Source organism: Elgaria multicarinata, chromosome 6, assembly GCF_023053635.1.
Source record: "Elgaria multicarinata webbii isolate HBS135686 ecotype San Diego chromosome 6, rElgMul1.1.pri, whole genome shotgun sequence".
NCBI lineage: Eukaryota > Metazoa > Chordata > Lepidosauria > Squamata > Anguidae > Elgaria > Elgaria multicarinata.
The window spans coordinates 107,607,135-107,623,753 of NC_086176.1; the positions used below are offsets into that span (position 1 = coordinate 107,607,135).

Genomic DNA, 16,619 nt, shown 5'->3' on the forward strand with positions numbered 1-16,619 from the left:
AGCCCTTGGGGCACCATCAACCATTACTGACATCACTAAGGAATCAAATCTGTGTTGAAGTGGACGCTAAAAAGAGTAGCATGTAACTATTCAGGAAGCAACAACTGTGGCGAATTTTAGGTGCCTGTTAAAGGTTATCCAAGACTTCCCTGAAGGATTGTGCTGCTCCGTTAGTTTATTCATTATTGTGCTTTTACCTTTGGTTTTAAATAATGAAACATTTTAAAGGATGAGGTCTTTGTATTTATTATGATGTATTTTAATTGCTTCTGTAAACCAATTAAAGGTATCTTTAGATATAGTACAGTGGTGGCCAAAATTGTGGACACTTTTTGAAATTTTCATGTTTTGCAACTTTTCATGCTTATAGAAAATGTTCTGCTTCATGAAATTCAACTGTTTATATATCAACTGAAAGAGAATTTAATGCTGAATTCAATACAAAAAACAGAATGTGAATATCTGCAGTACAAAAAAGTTATGCTTACTTTAGCCTAAAAACAAGCACAGGTGCGATTGAGTGAAGAAGCGGCTTGGAATTGCAAACCCTACTGGCCAATCACAGTCCTTGTTCTGGGGACCAATCACGTGGCAGTAGCTGCGATACATCACGTTTCAAGTTGGGGGAAGTCAGTTTTGCTGCTTGTTCTGTAACTGAAGCGCAGTTGGAGATTGTGTGAATATTTGAAGTATTTCTCAAATTAAAAGTGTGCGTACGTACATCATAAATAGAGCAATGGCAACAAAGAAAAGAGTTGATTGGACACCCAGGAAAAGAAGCAGGATTGTTGTATTACGTGAATCTGGTCTTTCAAATGATATATAAACATTTGAATTTTGTGAAACAGAACATTTTCTGTAAGCATGCAAAGTTGCAAAACATGAACATTTCAAAAAGTGTCTACAATTTTGGCCAGCACTGTAAGTGGTATATAAATAGATTAATAATAATAGTAATAATAATAATAATAAGGAGGAGGAGGAGGAAGTGATGGTGATTTGGTGGACTCTCAACCAAACCCCTCCAACTGGGCCTTGAAAGCAAGTTATGGCAAGAGGTTCATCAGATAGGGCTATTTTTGTTTTTTCGTCGGAATACCGATGGTCATGAAATCCTCTGCCAAAGCTACCTCTTCCCCATCCAACACCAACTCAGCTTGCCTCTTCAGTTCCACGACATCCATATCTCCTTCGCCAACCTGGTTGGCTGGCTTATACCGCTGACTAAAGTGAGACAGAACCAGCCGCTGAGCTTTGCACAGCTTTGCAAACTCGGCTGCCATTTTCGGAGTGCTATGGCCTCGCTCTTTGGCTTTGTCCATCTGGGTATCATCCAGGGTGGCTTCATGAACCAAGAGATCAGCTTCATAGCAAAGAGTCACTGCTCCACCTCCAACAATTCCAGAACAGTCTCCTAAAATACAAACTTTTCTTCCAGGAAGACGGTCTTCTAAGACATCCGAAGGAGAAATGGTTGTCCCATTTTCGAGGACAACTGTAACGCCTTCTTTCAGTTTACCATATATAGGGCCTGGCTGTACTCCTAGAAATTAAAGCACAGGGATAAAATTACTGTACTTTTCAAGTGGCTTATCTTTCAAACAAAGCTTTTAAACACATGCTCGGACTTTCACAGAATTCTGGTACAGTATTTTGATGCCCAAACATTTCACAAACCCTCCTTAATAAAACTCAGGCCTTAGCTAGACCTAAGGTTTATCCCGGGATCGTCCCTGCCTGCTCCCGGGATCCCCTGTGTGTCATTTACATGAACAGGGATGACCCCGGGACGATCCCGGGATAAACCTTAGGTCTAGCTAAGGCCCAAGTTTCTAGACCTTATGAAGGCAGGTATTTGAAAATATGCAGGCATCATCTACACAACGCATCTTTCTCTCATGGCTTTCAGTCTTGATTCTTGTCCAGAGATGTAAAATTTCCAGAAATTTTGAAGCCATGGAAAAAAAACCAGTTTTTTTCGGGAAAAATGGAAATTTTCAGAAAAATTGAAAGAATGTAATATTAGCACTTTTTACAGGTTGAAAGTCACTTTGTTACTTTAGTAACATAAAATGTAATTATGTCCAAGTTGGTTTGGCATATAATTATTACATTTGGTATATTAAAAGTACAGTGTATTCAAACAATTATTACAAATTTAATTTACTTTTTTGGGTAACAAATGAAGCTACAAGCTCCTGAACTGTTAGGAACACCTGAACTGTAAGGAACCTCTTTGGCTCTGCCAGTTTATGAGCAGGCAAAAAATCAATTTAAAACAACAACAACAGAAGAAACCACCAACATTAGTAACAAAGAAAATTATGTTTCCGCTAGTCCTCCAGTGTCAAGACAAAGCCCCCATTCTCATAAAAAGAACTGAGAAAAAAGGGGGAACCAAGATTCAATGAATATGCATGAAATGTAATCAGACTCATTTTCTGACCTACAGTGTTTTAGTTTCAGTCTCTGCTTCAATGGCAGTGCTGCCCCCTAGAGACAGAAATGCATCTTGCTCTTGCATTTGAGAGTTGTAGTCTCAGTTTGCAACCTAGGACTTGCTTGTCCTTGGTGCACAGACATTGTAATAATCTGATACTGTACAGTTTTTAGAAATCATTTGGAGAAATAAATATATGAACACCTTGTCTTAAACATCTTATTCATCATGCTAAAATAAAACATCCCATAATCAGTTTTTTTCTTTTTTTTTCAATTTTTTTGGGGAAAAAACAAAAGAGCGTTTGGAAAACAATGGGGGGGAATGGTCTTTTTCCAGGCCTTTACATCTCTATTCTTGTCTCTAGCCATACACCCAGCTATTTTCCCCTAACTCATAACCTTCCTCTTCTCAATTATGGATATGTGAAGGCCGGGAGAAAAAATGGGGGTTGGGGGCGGGCAACCATTTTTTTTAAAAAAAATCCCCATTTTTACCCAGGAACTTTTGGGAAATTTGAAGAAGAAGAAAAAGAAAGAGGAAAAGGACTTATTTTTCCAGAGATTTTTGGAAATATTTCCCAGGGGGGGGGATGGGGATGGGGTACAGATACAAAAAAAATGTTCCCCATCCCCACTCCCCCCCCCCCAACTTTCATACCCTGCTCCCTCCAGTGCCCATTGTTGAAGAACTTAATATTCTGTGGGGGAAATTATATAAAATACAATAACTTGATATGATTCAATATGTAAGATATAATAAAATGTGCATGCGAAGAGTCTCTCGTTTCAGGAACAGAATATGAACAGTTACTTTTGCCTAATGGGTATTTTGATACTTGCAACATGATATCGCAAGATTTATAACATTACAGATAGATCCTCACTGGTGTGGGATGAAGAATCCCTCAGAAAGGATGGAGCCAATGCATATTATATCTGAAGGACAACTGTACGGAGGATGGAGCAAATTTGTTCTCTATTGCTCCAGAGGGTAGGACCTGGGCCAAGAGGTTCAAATTATATGTAAAGCAATTCTAGCTAAACCTTAGGAAGAATTTATGGAACAGTTTACCTTGAGAAACAGTGGACTGCCTTTGATTAGAAGTTTCAAACAGAAGATGGATGGCCAACACAGTCACCCAGCCACCTTGGTGCCCCCTAGAAGTGTTGGGCTACAAATCCCACCCTCCCTGTCCAGCAGGACCATGATGGGAGTTGTAATCCCAGATGGGAGACGGCTGCTGTAGCAGCTGATTTCCTGGATCAGAAAAACAACCACACTGCTTTTATACCCTCATGCCTTTCTGCATGAAAGTATTCAGATTAGATCAGAGCTATTAACTAATATTACTAGCGTGTTTTGAGCAGGGGAGTGGAGGCGCATTTGTCTATAAAAGCAACAGGACAGGAGGCACACAGGCATCTTAGAAGACTAATTGGTTTAATGCGGCATGTGCTTTCGTAGCCAACAGCCCACTTCATCACATGAACAGGGCTGATGACTTTCCAAAACACACACCCGCAATAAATCAATCAGTCCCCGAGGTGCCGCAGCTCTCGGCCACTTATGGGGAGAAGAAAGAATTTCCACATACTCGGGAAGTTATTAGTCATTGGTCCACTCAGCAGCTGCGGTGTGAGATTAATGCACATGATATCAGCAGAGGTGTGGTGGGAAAGTCAATCCAGCTAGTGTAGCGGCTAAGAGCCTGAGCTGGGAACGAGGAAGCCCTCCATTGAAACCTCCGACAGGAAAGGCAAACTCCATGTTAGGCATAATTAGGAAAGGATTTGAGAATAAAACTGCCAGTATCATACTGCCCTTATATAAATCTATGGTGCGACCACACTCAGAACATTGTGTACGGTTCTGGTCACCGCAGCTTAAAAAATGATATTGTAGAGCTGGAAAAAAATGCAGAAAAGGGCAATTCAGGGGATCAAGGGGCTGGAGCATCTCCCCCTATGAAGAAAGGTTAGAAAACGTCTAACTGTCTCTGCAGAGGCCACCAGAGAGGGAGGAAGCAGCAGCCAGGCACCTCTCTACCGTGCCTGGGTCCAGCTCCAGCTGAGAGCCCCCTCCCTCCTGCTCCCAACTGTCTCTGCAGAGGCCACCAGTGAGGGAGGAAGCAGCAGCCAGGCACCTCTCCACCGTGCCTGGGTCCAGCTCCAGCTGAGAGCCCCCTCCCTCCTGCTACCAACTGTCACTGCAGAGGCCACCAGTGAGGGAGGAAGCAGCAGCCAGGCACCTCTCCACCGTGCCTGGGTCCAGCTCCAGCTGAGAGCCCCCTCCCTCCTGCTACCAACTGTCTCTGCAGAGGCCACCAGTGAGGGAGGAAGCAGCAGCCAGGCACCTCTCCACCGTGCCTGGGTCCAGCTCCAGCTGAGAGCCCCCTCCCTCCTGCTACCAACTGTCTCTGCAGAGGCCACCAGTGAGGGAGGAAGCAGCAGCCAGGCACCTCTCCACCGTGCCTGGGTCCAGCTCCAGCTGAGAGCCCCCTCCCTCCTGCTGTCAACTGTAACTGCTGAACTTTCCAACTAAGATTGTAGTGCCTGAGTTTGCTTTCCTTTCCCCCCTCCTCCTCCTCCCTCCCAATCCCCTTTCCTTTTGTGTCATGTCTTTTAGATTGTAAGCCTGTGGGCAGGGACTGTCAAGAAATACTTTTGTGAGCCGCCGTGAGAGCCTTTTTTGGCTGAATGGCAGCATAAAAATACTTAAATAAATAAATAAATAAAATAAAACGTGGAATTGTATTCGCTTGTAAAAAAAGAAAAAAAAAGGTGAGTATGGGGTGACGTTATAGAGGTGTACAAAATTATGCACGGTGTGGAGAATGAGGAAAGCGAGATGCTTTTTCTCTCTCCTGTAATACTAGAACCCAGGGTCATCCCATGAAGCTGATTGGTGGGAGTTTCAGGACAGATAAAAGGAAGGACTTTTTCAGATAGCACATAGTAAAACTATGGAATTCACTGCCACAAGATGTGGTGTTGGCCACCAATTTGGATGGCTTTGAAAGGGGTGGGATAAATTCCTGGAGGAGAAGGCTACCAAGGGCTACTAGTTCTGATGGCATTGTGCTACCTCCGATATCAAAAGCAGTAAGCCTACGTACACCAGTTGCTGGAGAACATGGGCAGGAAAGTGCTGTTGCACTCATGTCCTGCCTGTGAATTTCCCATTCATAGCTGTTTGGCCACTGTGTGCTAGACTAGATGGACCCTTGGTCTGATCCAGCAGGGCTCATGTTCTAATGTTCTTATGTACCCCCATCAGAAATAGAATACTGGCCTACCATACAAGGGCTGTTGTGAAAAATTGCTGAGATATTTTATGTAAAACATTTAACAGTCTATAAGGAGCTTTGAAAATACTGTCATCATTTAGGCCTTTTTGGCCCTGAGGGTCACATTGGGCAGTGCCAGGGCGCCGGAAATGTACACACATGCACACACAACACACTCACACAAAATATTGGAGTTTTCCCAACCATCTGCTACCTCTGAAATCCTCCACTAATGTAAACATCTGCGGATGTGACCCCAAGGTTATTAAGCAGCCATATCGGTTGAATGCCTTCAGGCGTGTCTCTCCAGATCAGAGAGAAGGGAATAGCTTCTCTTTCTAGTGCTAGCAAGGAAACCCCTTCCTTACTTCCGATCTCTCAGCAGAGACAGGAGATAAGGGATTCCCTCGCTAGCATTAGCAAGGGAAATCCCCATCATTCCACAGTGCCAGACACCTTAAAAAAGATATTGTAGAGGCCTCTCCCATACTAGAGGCCTTCAAGAGGCAGCTGGACAAGCATCTGTCAGGGATGCTTTAGGGTGGATTCCTGCACTGAGCAGGGGGTTGGACTTGATGGCCTTGTAGGCCCCTTCCAACTCTGCTATTCTATGATTCTATGATTCCTTTTATCTGTCCTGAATCTCCTACCAATCAGCTTCATGAGATGATCCCAGGTTCTAGTATTACAGGAGAGAGAAAAAGCATCTCGCTATCCACATTCTCCATACCGTGCATAATTTTGTACACCTCTATAACGTCACCCCATACTCATCTTTTTTTACAAGCAAATACAATTCCACGTTTTCTAACCTTTCCTCATAGGGGAGATGCTCCAGCCCCTTGATCACCTGAATTGCCCTTTTCTGCATTTCCGCCCCAGTTCTACTATAACTCTATGGTCATCCTAAACCAGTCTTCCTTCTACATGTGTCAGACTAGAACTTCCATCACCTAAGCCAACATGGATATCTACAATCAAGAACATCCTATATACCAAGCGTATACCCACTCCTCAGGTGTGTAAACTTATGTTGCCAAAATGGAACCATCCATTCACAAGAGGGAGTTATCAGCAGACTTGAGGGAACGGCAAGGTTTGCAGAAGTGCAAAAAAAAAAAAAATCTCCACAAAAAAATCTTTCTGGGAAAAACCCTAAAGGGGACCATGGCGGGGAGAGCCATCCTAGGGTTGCCATACGTCCCGGAAAAACGGGAATGTCCCAGTTTCTAAGCATTTCCAAAATGTCCCGGCCAGTCAGTCAAGAATCCTGGATTCCTGTTCCAGTCGGCCGGAGGAATTCCAACCTCCGAAATGGTGCCTTGAGCCTGCTCAGTGGAGTGTAAGTCTCCATATTGAAGTCTCCTCTAGCTTTTGAGAACTAGTGGAGAAATGTAATTTAGTGTCATTTTTTCTGTTTGTTTGCTTAAACTGTTCTTTTCCTATTATTTATTTGCAGGTGCTTAAGTGCTTCCTATGCATACTTACCTGGGAATAAGTTCTATTTAACTTAATAGGATTTGTTTCTGAGTAGACACACATAGGATTGCAGTGTTAGATAACTGAAGCTTAGATAGCTTTCTTTCTCTCCCTAGACCTTTACATATTGGCCAGTTTTTTTTTTTAAAAAAAATCCTAGCCCCCTCCCCCCCACACACAAAAAACTGTCCCGGTTTTGTGGATTCAGAATATGGCAACCGTAGAGCCATCCTCACCTAGTTCCTTCAGCTTCCGGGTATTGAGTTTGCCGGCCCGTGACTTCTCTTCCACTAGAAACCCAAAGGATGGGACACGATGAAATAATCTGAATGCCTTCATTGCAAATTGCCAATTGTCCACCAAAGTGTACGAGTCTTCTGCAGGATCCAGATAAATCGTTTTCCCGTGCCTCTCTTGAGATGAGACTTCCGCTGTGTCTACGGACGGGTCCTCCCATTCTTCCGCAGGGCACTGATCTGGCGTGGGCACCAGTTCGTGAACAACGTATGGGAAGGCCAATTGTGAGTGCGAAAGCTCCATCGTTCTCTGGAGGAAGTTCCTCAGCCCAAGCGGTCCATAAATTTCGACCGGTTGCTTGTTTGCGGCAGGACTGCTCTGGAGGCTGATGGTACAGAGGAGGCCAGGAAGGCCAAAGAAATGGTCCCCGTGAAGGTGAGTTATAAAGATCTTGGTAATCCTTCCTAACAACATAAGGATAACAGTGATTAAAATGGGGAGGGATTGAGAGAACTCAGGAGTGCACTCACTGGAGACAAGCATGTGTGGAAAACGGAGGTTTGCCGCAGGGAAAAAATACAGAACAAAAACCAACACTCAAAAGCAATCATCCCCAATGTGAATCCCTCCAGATGCGTTGGACTACAAATCCCAATTCCCCTCACCCAGCCTTCCATGTTCCAACACATCTGGAGGGCACCAGGCTTGGCAAAGCCATGAAGCTCATTTGGGCACAACAATTCATGCCCTCTCAGCCTAGCTTCGATTAAAAGCCTTGCTGGAAGAGGCAACAATTTAAGCGCTGCAAACCATATTGCATATCTCTCACCAAAACAACGAAAGAAGTGATCCATAAGACCTGAATCAGATGTGATGCAGAAGTCCGATAAACCGATCTCCCAACTTTTTTTTTTTTAAAAAAAAATAATTAAAGCAGCCTCTGTTTTTGATCAAAGCAGTAGCAAATGCTGGGTTTGGGTGAGTGGTTAACACAGTTTTCTGAATCTAAATTGCAATTCCCCAAATACTATAGTTAAACATGGAATTATCTTCCACAAGATGTCAACTTGGGTTAGCTTTGCAAAGGTTTGCATGTACATTGATGGTGCTATATAAATAAATAATAATAATAATAATAATAATAAAGGGGAATAGACAAATTAAAAGAGGGTAAGGCTATCGTCTTGAGTACTGTGTCCAGTTTTCAGCACCACACTTCAAGAAGGATGCAGACAAGCTGGAGGGGGTTCAGAGGAGGGCAACCAGGATTATGAGGGGTCTGGAAACAAAGCCCTATGAGGAGGGACTGAAAGAATTGGGAATGTTTAGTCTAGAGAAGAGAAGACTGAGGGGAGACATGATAGCTCTCTTCAAATACTTGAAAGGTTGTCACACAGAGGAGGGCCAGGATCTCTTCTCGATCCTCCCAGAGTGCAGGACACGGAATAATGGGCTTATGTTACAGGAAGCCAGATTCCGGCTAGACAACAGGAAAAACTTCCTGAGAGCAGTACGACAATGGAACCAGTTACCTAGGGAGGTCGTGGGCTCTCCCACCCTAGAGGCCTTCAAGAAGCAGCTGGGCAGCTATCTGTCAGGGGTGCTTTAAGGTGGATTCCTGCACTGAGTGTGGGGTTGGACTCGATGGCCTTATAGGCCCCTTCCAACTCTACTATTCTATGATCCTATGATCAATGGCTGCTAGTCATGATGACAACATGCTGCCTCCAGAATCAAAGGCAGCATGCTGGGGAACACAAGTGGGAGGGTGCTACTGCACTCATGTCCTGCTTGTGGGTTTCCATGGGGCATCTGGTTGGCCACAGTGTGTACAGAACGCTAGAAACGTATTCTCCCTTATGAGCCTGCCCGTGCTTTAAGATCTTCTGGAGAAGCCCTTCTTTCAGTCCCACCATCTTCACAGGCGCGCTTGGTGAGAACATGGGAGAGGGCCTTCTCGGTGGCTGCTCCAGTGCTCTGGAACTCTCTTCCCGGGGAAGCTAGGCTGGCTCCCTCCTTGATGGGCTTTCGGAAGCAGGCTAAAACTTTTTTGTTCCAGCAGGCCTTTGGAGAATAATCTGGCCCTCCTTCTATGTTAATGTCTTATAATTTTGTTGTGTATTTTAAACGTTTATGGCTTTGTTCCCCCCACCACCACCATGTATGTTTTAAACTTTGTAAGGCCGCCTTGAGGCCCAGCATTGGGCAAAAGGCGGGATACAAATAATAATAATAATAACAACAACAACAACAACAACAACAACAACGCCTTTGGCCTGATCCAGTAGGGCTCTTATGTCCTTATTAATAGCAGTGAACAGAACAAGAACACATATAAATCTGTTGCTCGCTACCATGAATGGAGGGGAAATTCTAATGAACGACAAAAGAATGTCGAGAGAGTGTTTTCCCTCTCATATTTTTGAGAACTGCCTCCAATGGTGCCCACAAACCTCTTCACTTCCTGCCCCCTTCCAAAAACACACACAGCATTTTTAAAAATAAAAACCTTGGAAAACAGGAGTCCTCTTTCTCTCTCTTTCTAGTCTCTAGCCTTGCTTTTTCTCTCCCCTCTACTCCTTTGCCTTTCTATCTCCCCACTCCTATCCATCTTCTAGCGTCACTGTTTCTTTCCCCGCTTCACACACTTCGTGACTAGCCAGGCCTCCACGGCAGCCATTATGTGACTAGCCGCATCCTCCCTGGCAGCCATTTTATGGTGGCGCCCACAGCAGTTCCTTCAAAAACCCAGAGTGCTTTCTTCTTTACCCACTGCCATCATGAATCATCTCTTGTACTCACTAGTCCAGCCTTTCTCAACCTAGCATTCTCCAGGTGTGTTGGAGTACACCCCCCCATAATTCCCAGACAGCACATTGCCAGGGGATTATGGGCACTGCAGTCCAATATTTGGAGGGCCTAGATTGGGGAAAAGCCGGACTAGTCAGAAGCACGTCACTTTCCAACGCTGCAACCAGCTCCTACCAGTGAAAGGGAGTTAGGATGAAAGAAGTGTTGCCCAGATAATCACCACCAACACCGGACATCCAGAACTGACCTGCTTTCAAATTACTTTTCATGAACTGGGTTTGCGTCCCTTCACCACAGTCAAACAGCCAGCACTCTCCTTCGAAGCGGACGACCGTAGCCGAGGCCCCTCTGGTTGGAGACGGATACGCGGCACCCGTCCCCAGGAAAGTGACCTCCATTGACATGTTGCTCAAAAGCAGCACAGCCCCTAAAGAAGACACCGCAAGACATGCAAATCTGGTTTACTTTTGGTGTTCTGGACCCACAGTCCAACACTTGTTGATTTTAAAAATAAATAAAAAATAAAGCTACTGGGTATTAAAATGTATAGGCCAGATTGTGACTGGAGCATCTCCCCTATAAGGAAATATTACACACAGCTGAGATTGTTCAGTTTAGGAAAAATGGAGGCTAAGGGGAGACATGGGAGAGGTGTACAAAATTATGCATGGTATGGAGAATGTGGATAGGGAGACATTTTACTCCAGGACAGGGTGAGTGGCATAAACACTTCTGTCCTCCAACAGAGGGGAATGGCCTGGAAGCTGAAACTGCTGCCCCGCCCCGCCCCAAGCACCTGCAGCCTAAGGCAATCGCCTCGCCTAACGGTAGGGCCACCCCTGCAGAGAAGACAAAATCATGGAGTTGGGCAAGAACTTAGAAGCCAGCTCAATCCAGGATCTGATTGACGGGCCATAACTCAATGTGATAAGAGCTCATGCTTCGCATGCAGAAGGTCTCAGGTTCAATCCCTGGCTTCTCTAGGTCAGGCTAGAAAAATCTCTGCCTGAAAACCTAGATTGCCACTACCAGTCAGTGTCGACAGTACTGGGCTAGATGGCCCTGTGCTCTGACTCAGTATAAGGCAGCTTCCTATGTTCCTATGACATGCAGGGTGCAATTACTGCAGGCAGGGGCTAGAACCATTCCCCTCCATGTGCTACCTTTCTATTTGCAGGGATTTATTTATTTATTTTAAAAGGGAGCCATTCCATCAGCTCTGCTGTGAGGCCAGCTATCTTTGGCTTTTATTAAAGTCTTTGTCATCGTACCCAGAGGTAGAGAGAAAGAAAGAAAGGCCACTCCATCAATTCCACAGAGTGGCCAGCTCCTTTTGACACCTCCTCTCCTTGAACTGTTCTAGTCCCACCAAATCATTATAAAAACTTTGTAACTTTAGGAACTGGCGCCTGAGTGTATTTGTTTTTTCTCCTCCCTCCCCATTCCTTTTTCCTTTCATGTCATGCCCTTTAGGTTGTAAAGCAGAACACAGGGATTGCCTTGGGTTTTAAAATATGGCCTTCCTTAATCCACTTCGGGTGCCTTTTTGCCCAAAGAACAGGGTTAAAAATGTTTCGAACAAATAAAACAGACTCATTCAATGGGTATCATTCACGTCAGCCCTCTCCATGTGTGCCTGAATAGACCCAACGGATACTACACGGGAGAATCAAAAGATGAAACTTTCCTTGGATTATACCACTTCAGGTTGCGGGTGCTTAAGTTCACACGTTTCAACGTTCCCCCGAGGAAAAAAAGTTCTTGCATGTAGAAAGTTAGCATGTCAGGTAGAACGGATAGGCTGAATCTTCTCCCTGAGGTGCGTGTCTGTTTTTTTTAACGTGCGTGGAATTTCCCACCCCAAATCGAAGAACAAAGATCCACGCACCCATCCTACGGCATGAAGTAGTACAGTCCAGGGAGGCCTTTAGCACTGGCGCGTATATAGTCCAGGCTGGTGCTGTTAAAATCAACACGGTGTGTCATTTCTACCCACCTTCGCTTCTCTCGCTCAGGGTCTTCTTAGCTTCACATCTCGGTTTCCTAAGGCGTTAAGAATTATTTTATGCTTTTATTTTTAAGAGGAGGGTTTACCGGGCACAAACAAGCCTTCCTGCTTGGCAGCCGATGTGATTTTTGGAGTTGGAAAAGGCAGATCAGCCATCTTCTAAGCAGCGGGAAGGGAAAGACTAAACTGCCCTTTGCAAGCTCCTCGTCCTCCTCCTTGCACGAGGGTAGTTATTCCACGAGCTCAGGAAGTGAGCCGCGCGACCTTTACAAAAAAAAAAGGAAGGGGGAAAAGGCAATAGGTTCCGGGGCTGAGCCTTTCAAGAGGAGGCGGAGCAGCAGCCGCCCAATACCATCTGCCGCGAGAGGACGAAAGGAAAAGCCGCCTCTGCCGCCTGGGCGTTTTAGAAGCAGCTGCAGAGGAAGAGGCTGGAAATCGGGAGAAGTGTTATGGGTTGCCACCTTTATTTCCCTGGCAGGGCTGCCCTGCCATCAGTACCTGAGAGAGAGAGGCAGAAAACCAACAGGCGCAACTGTTCCCAACCTGTGCTGATGGGGGAAGGTGCACCTGTTGAATTTCTCCTTAAGCAGTAGTTAAAAGCAGAGTTGGAAGGGGTCTACAAGGCCATCGAGTCCAACCCCCTGCTCAATGCAGGAATCCACCCTAAAGCATCCCTGACAGATGGTTGTCCAGCTGCCTCTTGAAGGCCTCTAGTGTGGGAGAGCCCACAACCTCCTTAGGTAACTGATTCCATTGTCGTACTGCTCTAACAGTCAGGAAGTTTTTCCTGATGTCCAGCTGGAATCTGGCTTCCAGACATGGGACACAGTGACTCTTCTCTTCTTCCCTGGCTCTGGGTTAGCAGGAGAAAGATTGGGGGGAGGGTTGCCAACTTTTTTTCCTAGCAAGGTACTTTTGCCTGTAATGGGTGCATGGCATGGAAGGCGGAAAGTCAACTGACACAGCAATGAGGAAGGTTGTGCCTGCTTTTCATTTAGTTGTTCATGAAACAGAAGCTCTCTTCACCCACCCCAAGGCGATTTTTATATCGTATTTTATATTATGCTTTTATACTGTTTGTTTTATATTTTGAATGGTTCCTATGGTTTTAATTTTTGTAAACCGCCCAGAGAGCTTCGGCTATTGGATGGTATAAAAATGCAATAAATAAATAAGGGGGAGACATTGATGGAAGACGATCAAGGTGGAGAGGGTTGCCAACTTTTTTTTTGGTCAAGGCTCCTCTGCTGCTAATAGCTGTGAGGAGGCAGAAAATAGGCACCTGTTCCAAACAGAAATGTAATTATGGGGAAAGCTGCAACTCCTGAACAAAAGAACAGCTTGATTGGAGAGGAGGGGGAAGGCCTAGCGCCCTCCCCCACACTTTGATGGCTTATAAATTTCCCAGATGAAATACAAGTAAGTTTGTCAAAGTCCACTTCTGCTGCAGAAGCAGTTTCCCTTAAATCCCAGGTGCTAAACTGTTGGCTGTCTCAGTGATGGAACAGCCAGCATTAACTTAGCTGTCATTTCACACTGAGATCAGATCACGCTCTGGCTAATGTTAACCCTTTTTGAATTATCCTAGCTTCTAACCCTAATTTCTTCTAACCAACCCTAATTTCTTTTTCTATAATTTTGCATAGTCTTAAGTACGCAATCCTATGCATGTTTAGACAGAAAAAAGTCCCACAACACCCAGCATTCCCCAGCCATTTCTGCTGACACCTGGGAAATGCTGACTTGTGGAATTTTTTTCTGTCTAAGCATGCATAGGCTTGTGTTCTTATTTTATTTCTAAGTGCAAAAAGCTATTGAAAGGAATTTCCCCAGAGGCTTGAGTGTCATCGTATGGCTTCTCTGCTTTTCCAAGTATTGATTTTAGAAGAGTGCTCTCTCACTCCCCTCACACCTATTTGCATGTTTACAATCTCCACCAAACATGCCCCTACTAAGCTAATTCCAACCACTGATTAATTACCACAGAGCCTCACCTCGGGACTTTACTCACATGCTAGGGGCAGAAAGAGGGCTCAGCAGTTGCCATATCCCCTCACTCCGACAGAAGTTTCCTTGTAGTCTTCCTATGTCTGCCAAAACATTCAGCCATCACACAGCATCCCAGACATAAAGACCAAGGATGGCCGGCCAGATATTGGGCTGCAGTTCAAATCGTACCTCACTATTAGCTATGCCAGCTGGTTTTGCTGGGAGTAAACAGTCGATCTAAGTCCACATATTCCCCACCCCTGTAGATCTTATACCCAATTCCACTTTTGTAAAGCTGACGTTTTCCTCTATCTCTGTCCTACAGTGTTGGGCCATTTCACAGAATCATGGAATAGTAGAGTTGGAAGGGGCCTATAAGGCCATTGAGTCCAACCCCCTGCTCAATGCAGGAATCCACCCTAAAGCATACCTAACAGACGGTTGTCCAGCTGCCTCTTGAATTTATGGCCCTCCAGATATTTTAGCCTACAGCTCCCATGATTCTTTACCATTGGCTATGCTGACTAAGTCTGATGGCAGTTGTAGGCCAAAACATATGGAGTGCCATATATTGGCCCATTCCTGTAATGCTTCTGGACATGGGCCATTAGCCATGGGGGCTGGGGATGATGGAAACTGTAGTTTGACATCTGTTGGGACACCAGATTGAGGAAAGCTGGCCGAGCAGATGGTGAGCACTAACTAGAAGCAGAAGATACTGAACAGATTTAGGGGAAGCTACATCAATGAAAGAATTGGCATGGGCTGTGCAGTAGAGCCCAACGCGGAAAATATTTATTTATTTATTACATTTTTATACCGCCCAATAGCCGAAGCTCTCTGGGCAGGTCACAAAAATTAAAATCATGAAAAGCATAAAAACAACCAACAAATTTTAAACACAAATACAAAATACAATATAAAAAGCACAACCAGAATAAAACCACACAGCAAAAATTAATAGTTAAAATATGAGATTAAAACAGCAAAGTTTAAATTTAAGTTATATTAGGTGTTAAAATACTGAGAAATTAAAAAGGTCTTCACCTGGCGATGGAAAGAAAACAATGTAGGTGCCAAGCCAACCTCTCTGGGGAGCTCGTTCCACAACCGGGGGCCACAGCAGAGAAAGCCCTCCTCCTAGTATTATTTATTTATTTATTTATTTATTTATATAGCACCATCAATGTACATGGTGCTGTACAGAGTAAAACAGTAAATAGCAAGACCCTGCCGCATAGGCTTACATTCTAATAAAATCATAATAAAACAATAAGGAGGGGAAGAGAATGCAAACAGACACAGGGTAGGGTTAGGGTAGCCACCTGCCTCACTTCCTTTGGCAGGGGCTTACGGAGAAGGACCCCTGTGGATGATCTTATGGTCCGGGCAGGCACATATGGGAGGAGGCGTTCCTTCAAATAACCTGGCCCCAAACCGTTTAGGGCTTTAAATGTTAATACCAGCACTTTGAATCGGGCCCGGACCTGGACTGGCAGCCAATGAAGTTGTAAAAGGACTGGCGTAATGTGATCTCGCCAGCCAGTTCCTGTTAGTAGGCGGGCTGCCCTGTTTTGTACCTGCTGAAGTTTCCGGACCGTTTTCAAAGGCAGCCCCACATATAATGCATTGCAGTAATCCAAACAAGAGGTTATCAGAGCATGGATAACTGTAGCTAGGCTATCTCCATCTAGATAAGGGTGCAGTTGGTATATCAGCCTGAGCTGATAAAAGGTGCTCTTTGCCACTGAGTTCACCTGTGCCTCAAGTGACAGTTCTGGATCCAAGAGCACCCCCAAACTACGGACCTGATCCTTTAGGGAGAGTGCAACCCCATCCAGGACAGGGCAAACATCACCTCGCCGGACAGATGAACCACCCGCTAACAGTACCTCCGTCTTGTCTGGATTGAGTCTCAGTTTGTTAGCCCTCATCCAGTCCATTACCGTGCTGTTTTAAATCTGCTATTGCCTTTCAAATCTCTGCAGTGCTTCTACGTTTTACTCTGGTTGCCCTTCTATACTACATTTTTAAGTCACAGTATTTTATGCTGCATTTTTTTTGGGGGGGGGGGGTTTGTGAACTGTCCAGAGAGCTTTGGCTATTGGACAGCATGAAAATGTAATTAAATGAAGTAATATCACGAAACGTACAACACAGGCAAAAGGAAAGGCTTTTATTATGAAAATAGAAGACCGTAACACATTTCTCAATACAGTTACAATATTACCAAAGGAGAAAAATAAACTCACGTTTTTAAACACAGTGTTCATTTTAAGCCACCCAAGAGGTGTATTTTTTTAATTTTATTTTTGCAATATTCTGAAGAGGGGGAGGAAAGTTATATCCTGAGGGTTTTTATGTTG

General features: G+C 44.7%; 1 protein-coding gene across 1 annotated transcript; it reads right to left on the reverse strand.

Moving 5' to 3' along the window:
• Positions 1-230: 230 nt before the first annotated feature.
• Positions 231-12,515, reverse strand: ELAC1 (elaC ribonuclease Z 1). The gene is made up of 4 exons (XM_063128700.1): positions 12,253-12,515; positions 10,504-10,683; positions 7,445-7,909; positions 231-1,543 (listed from the first exon to the last, which is right to left on the reverse strand). Exons 2-4 carry the CDS (start codon positions 10,658-10,660, stop codon positions 1,074-1,076), a joined length of 1,092 nt encoding a protein of 363 aa, XP_062984770.1. The 5' UTR covers positions 10,661-10,683; positions 12,253-12,515; the 3' UTR covers positions 231-1,073.
• Between the last annotated feature and the right edge of the window lie 4,104 nt (positions 12,516-16,619).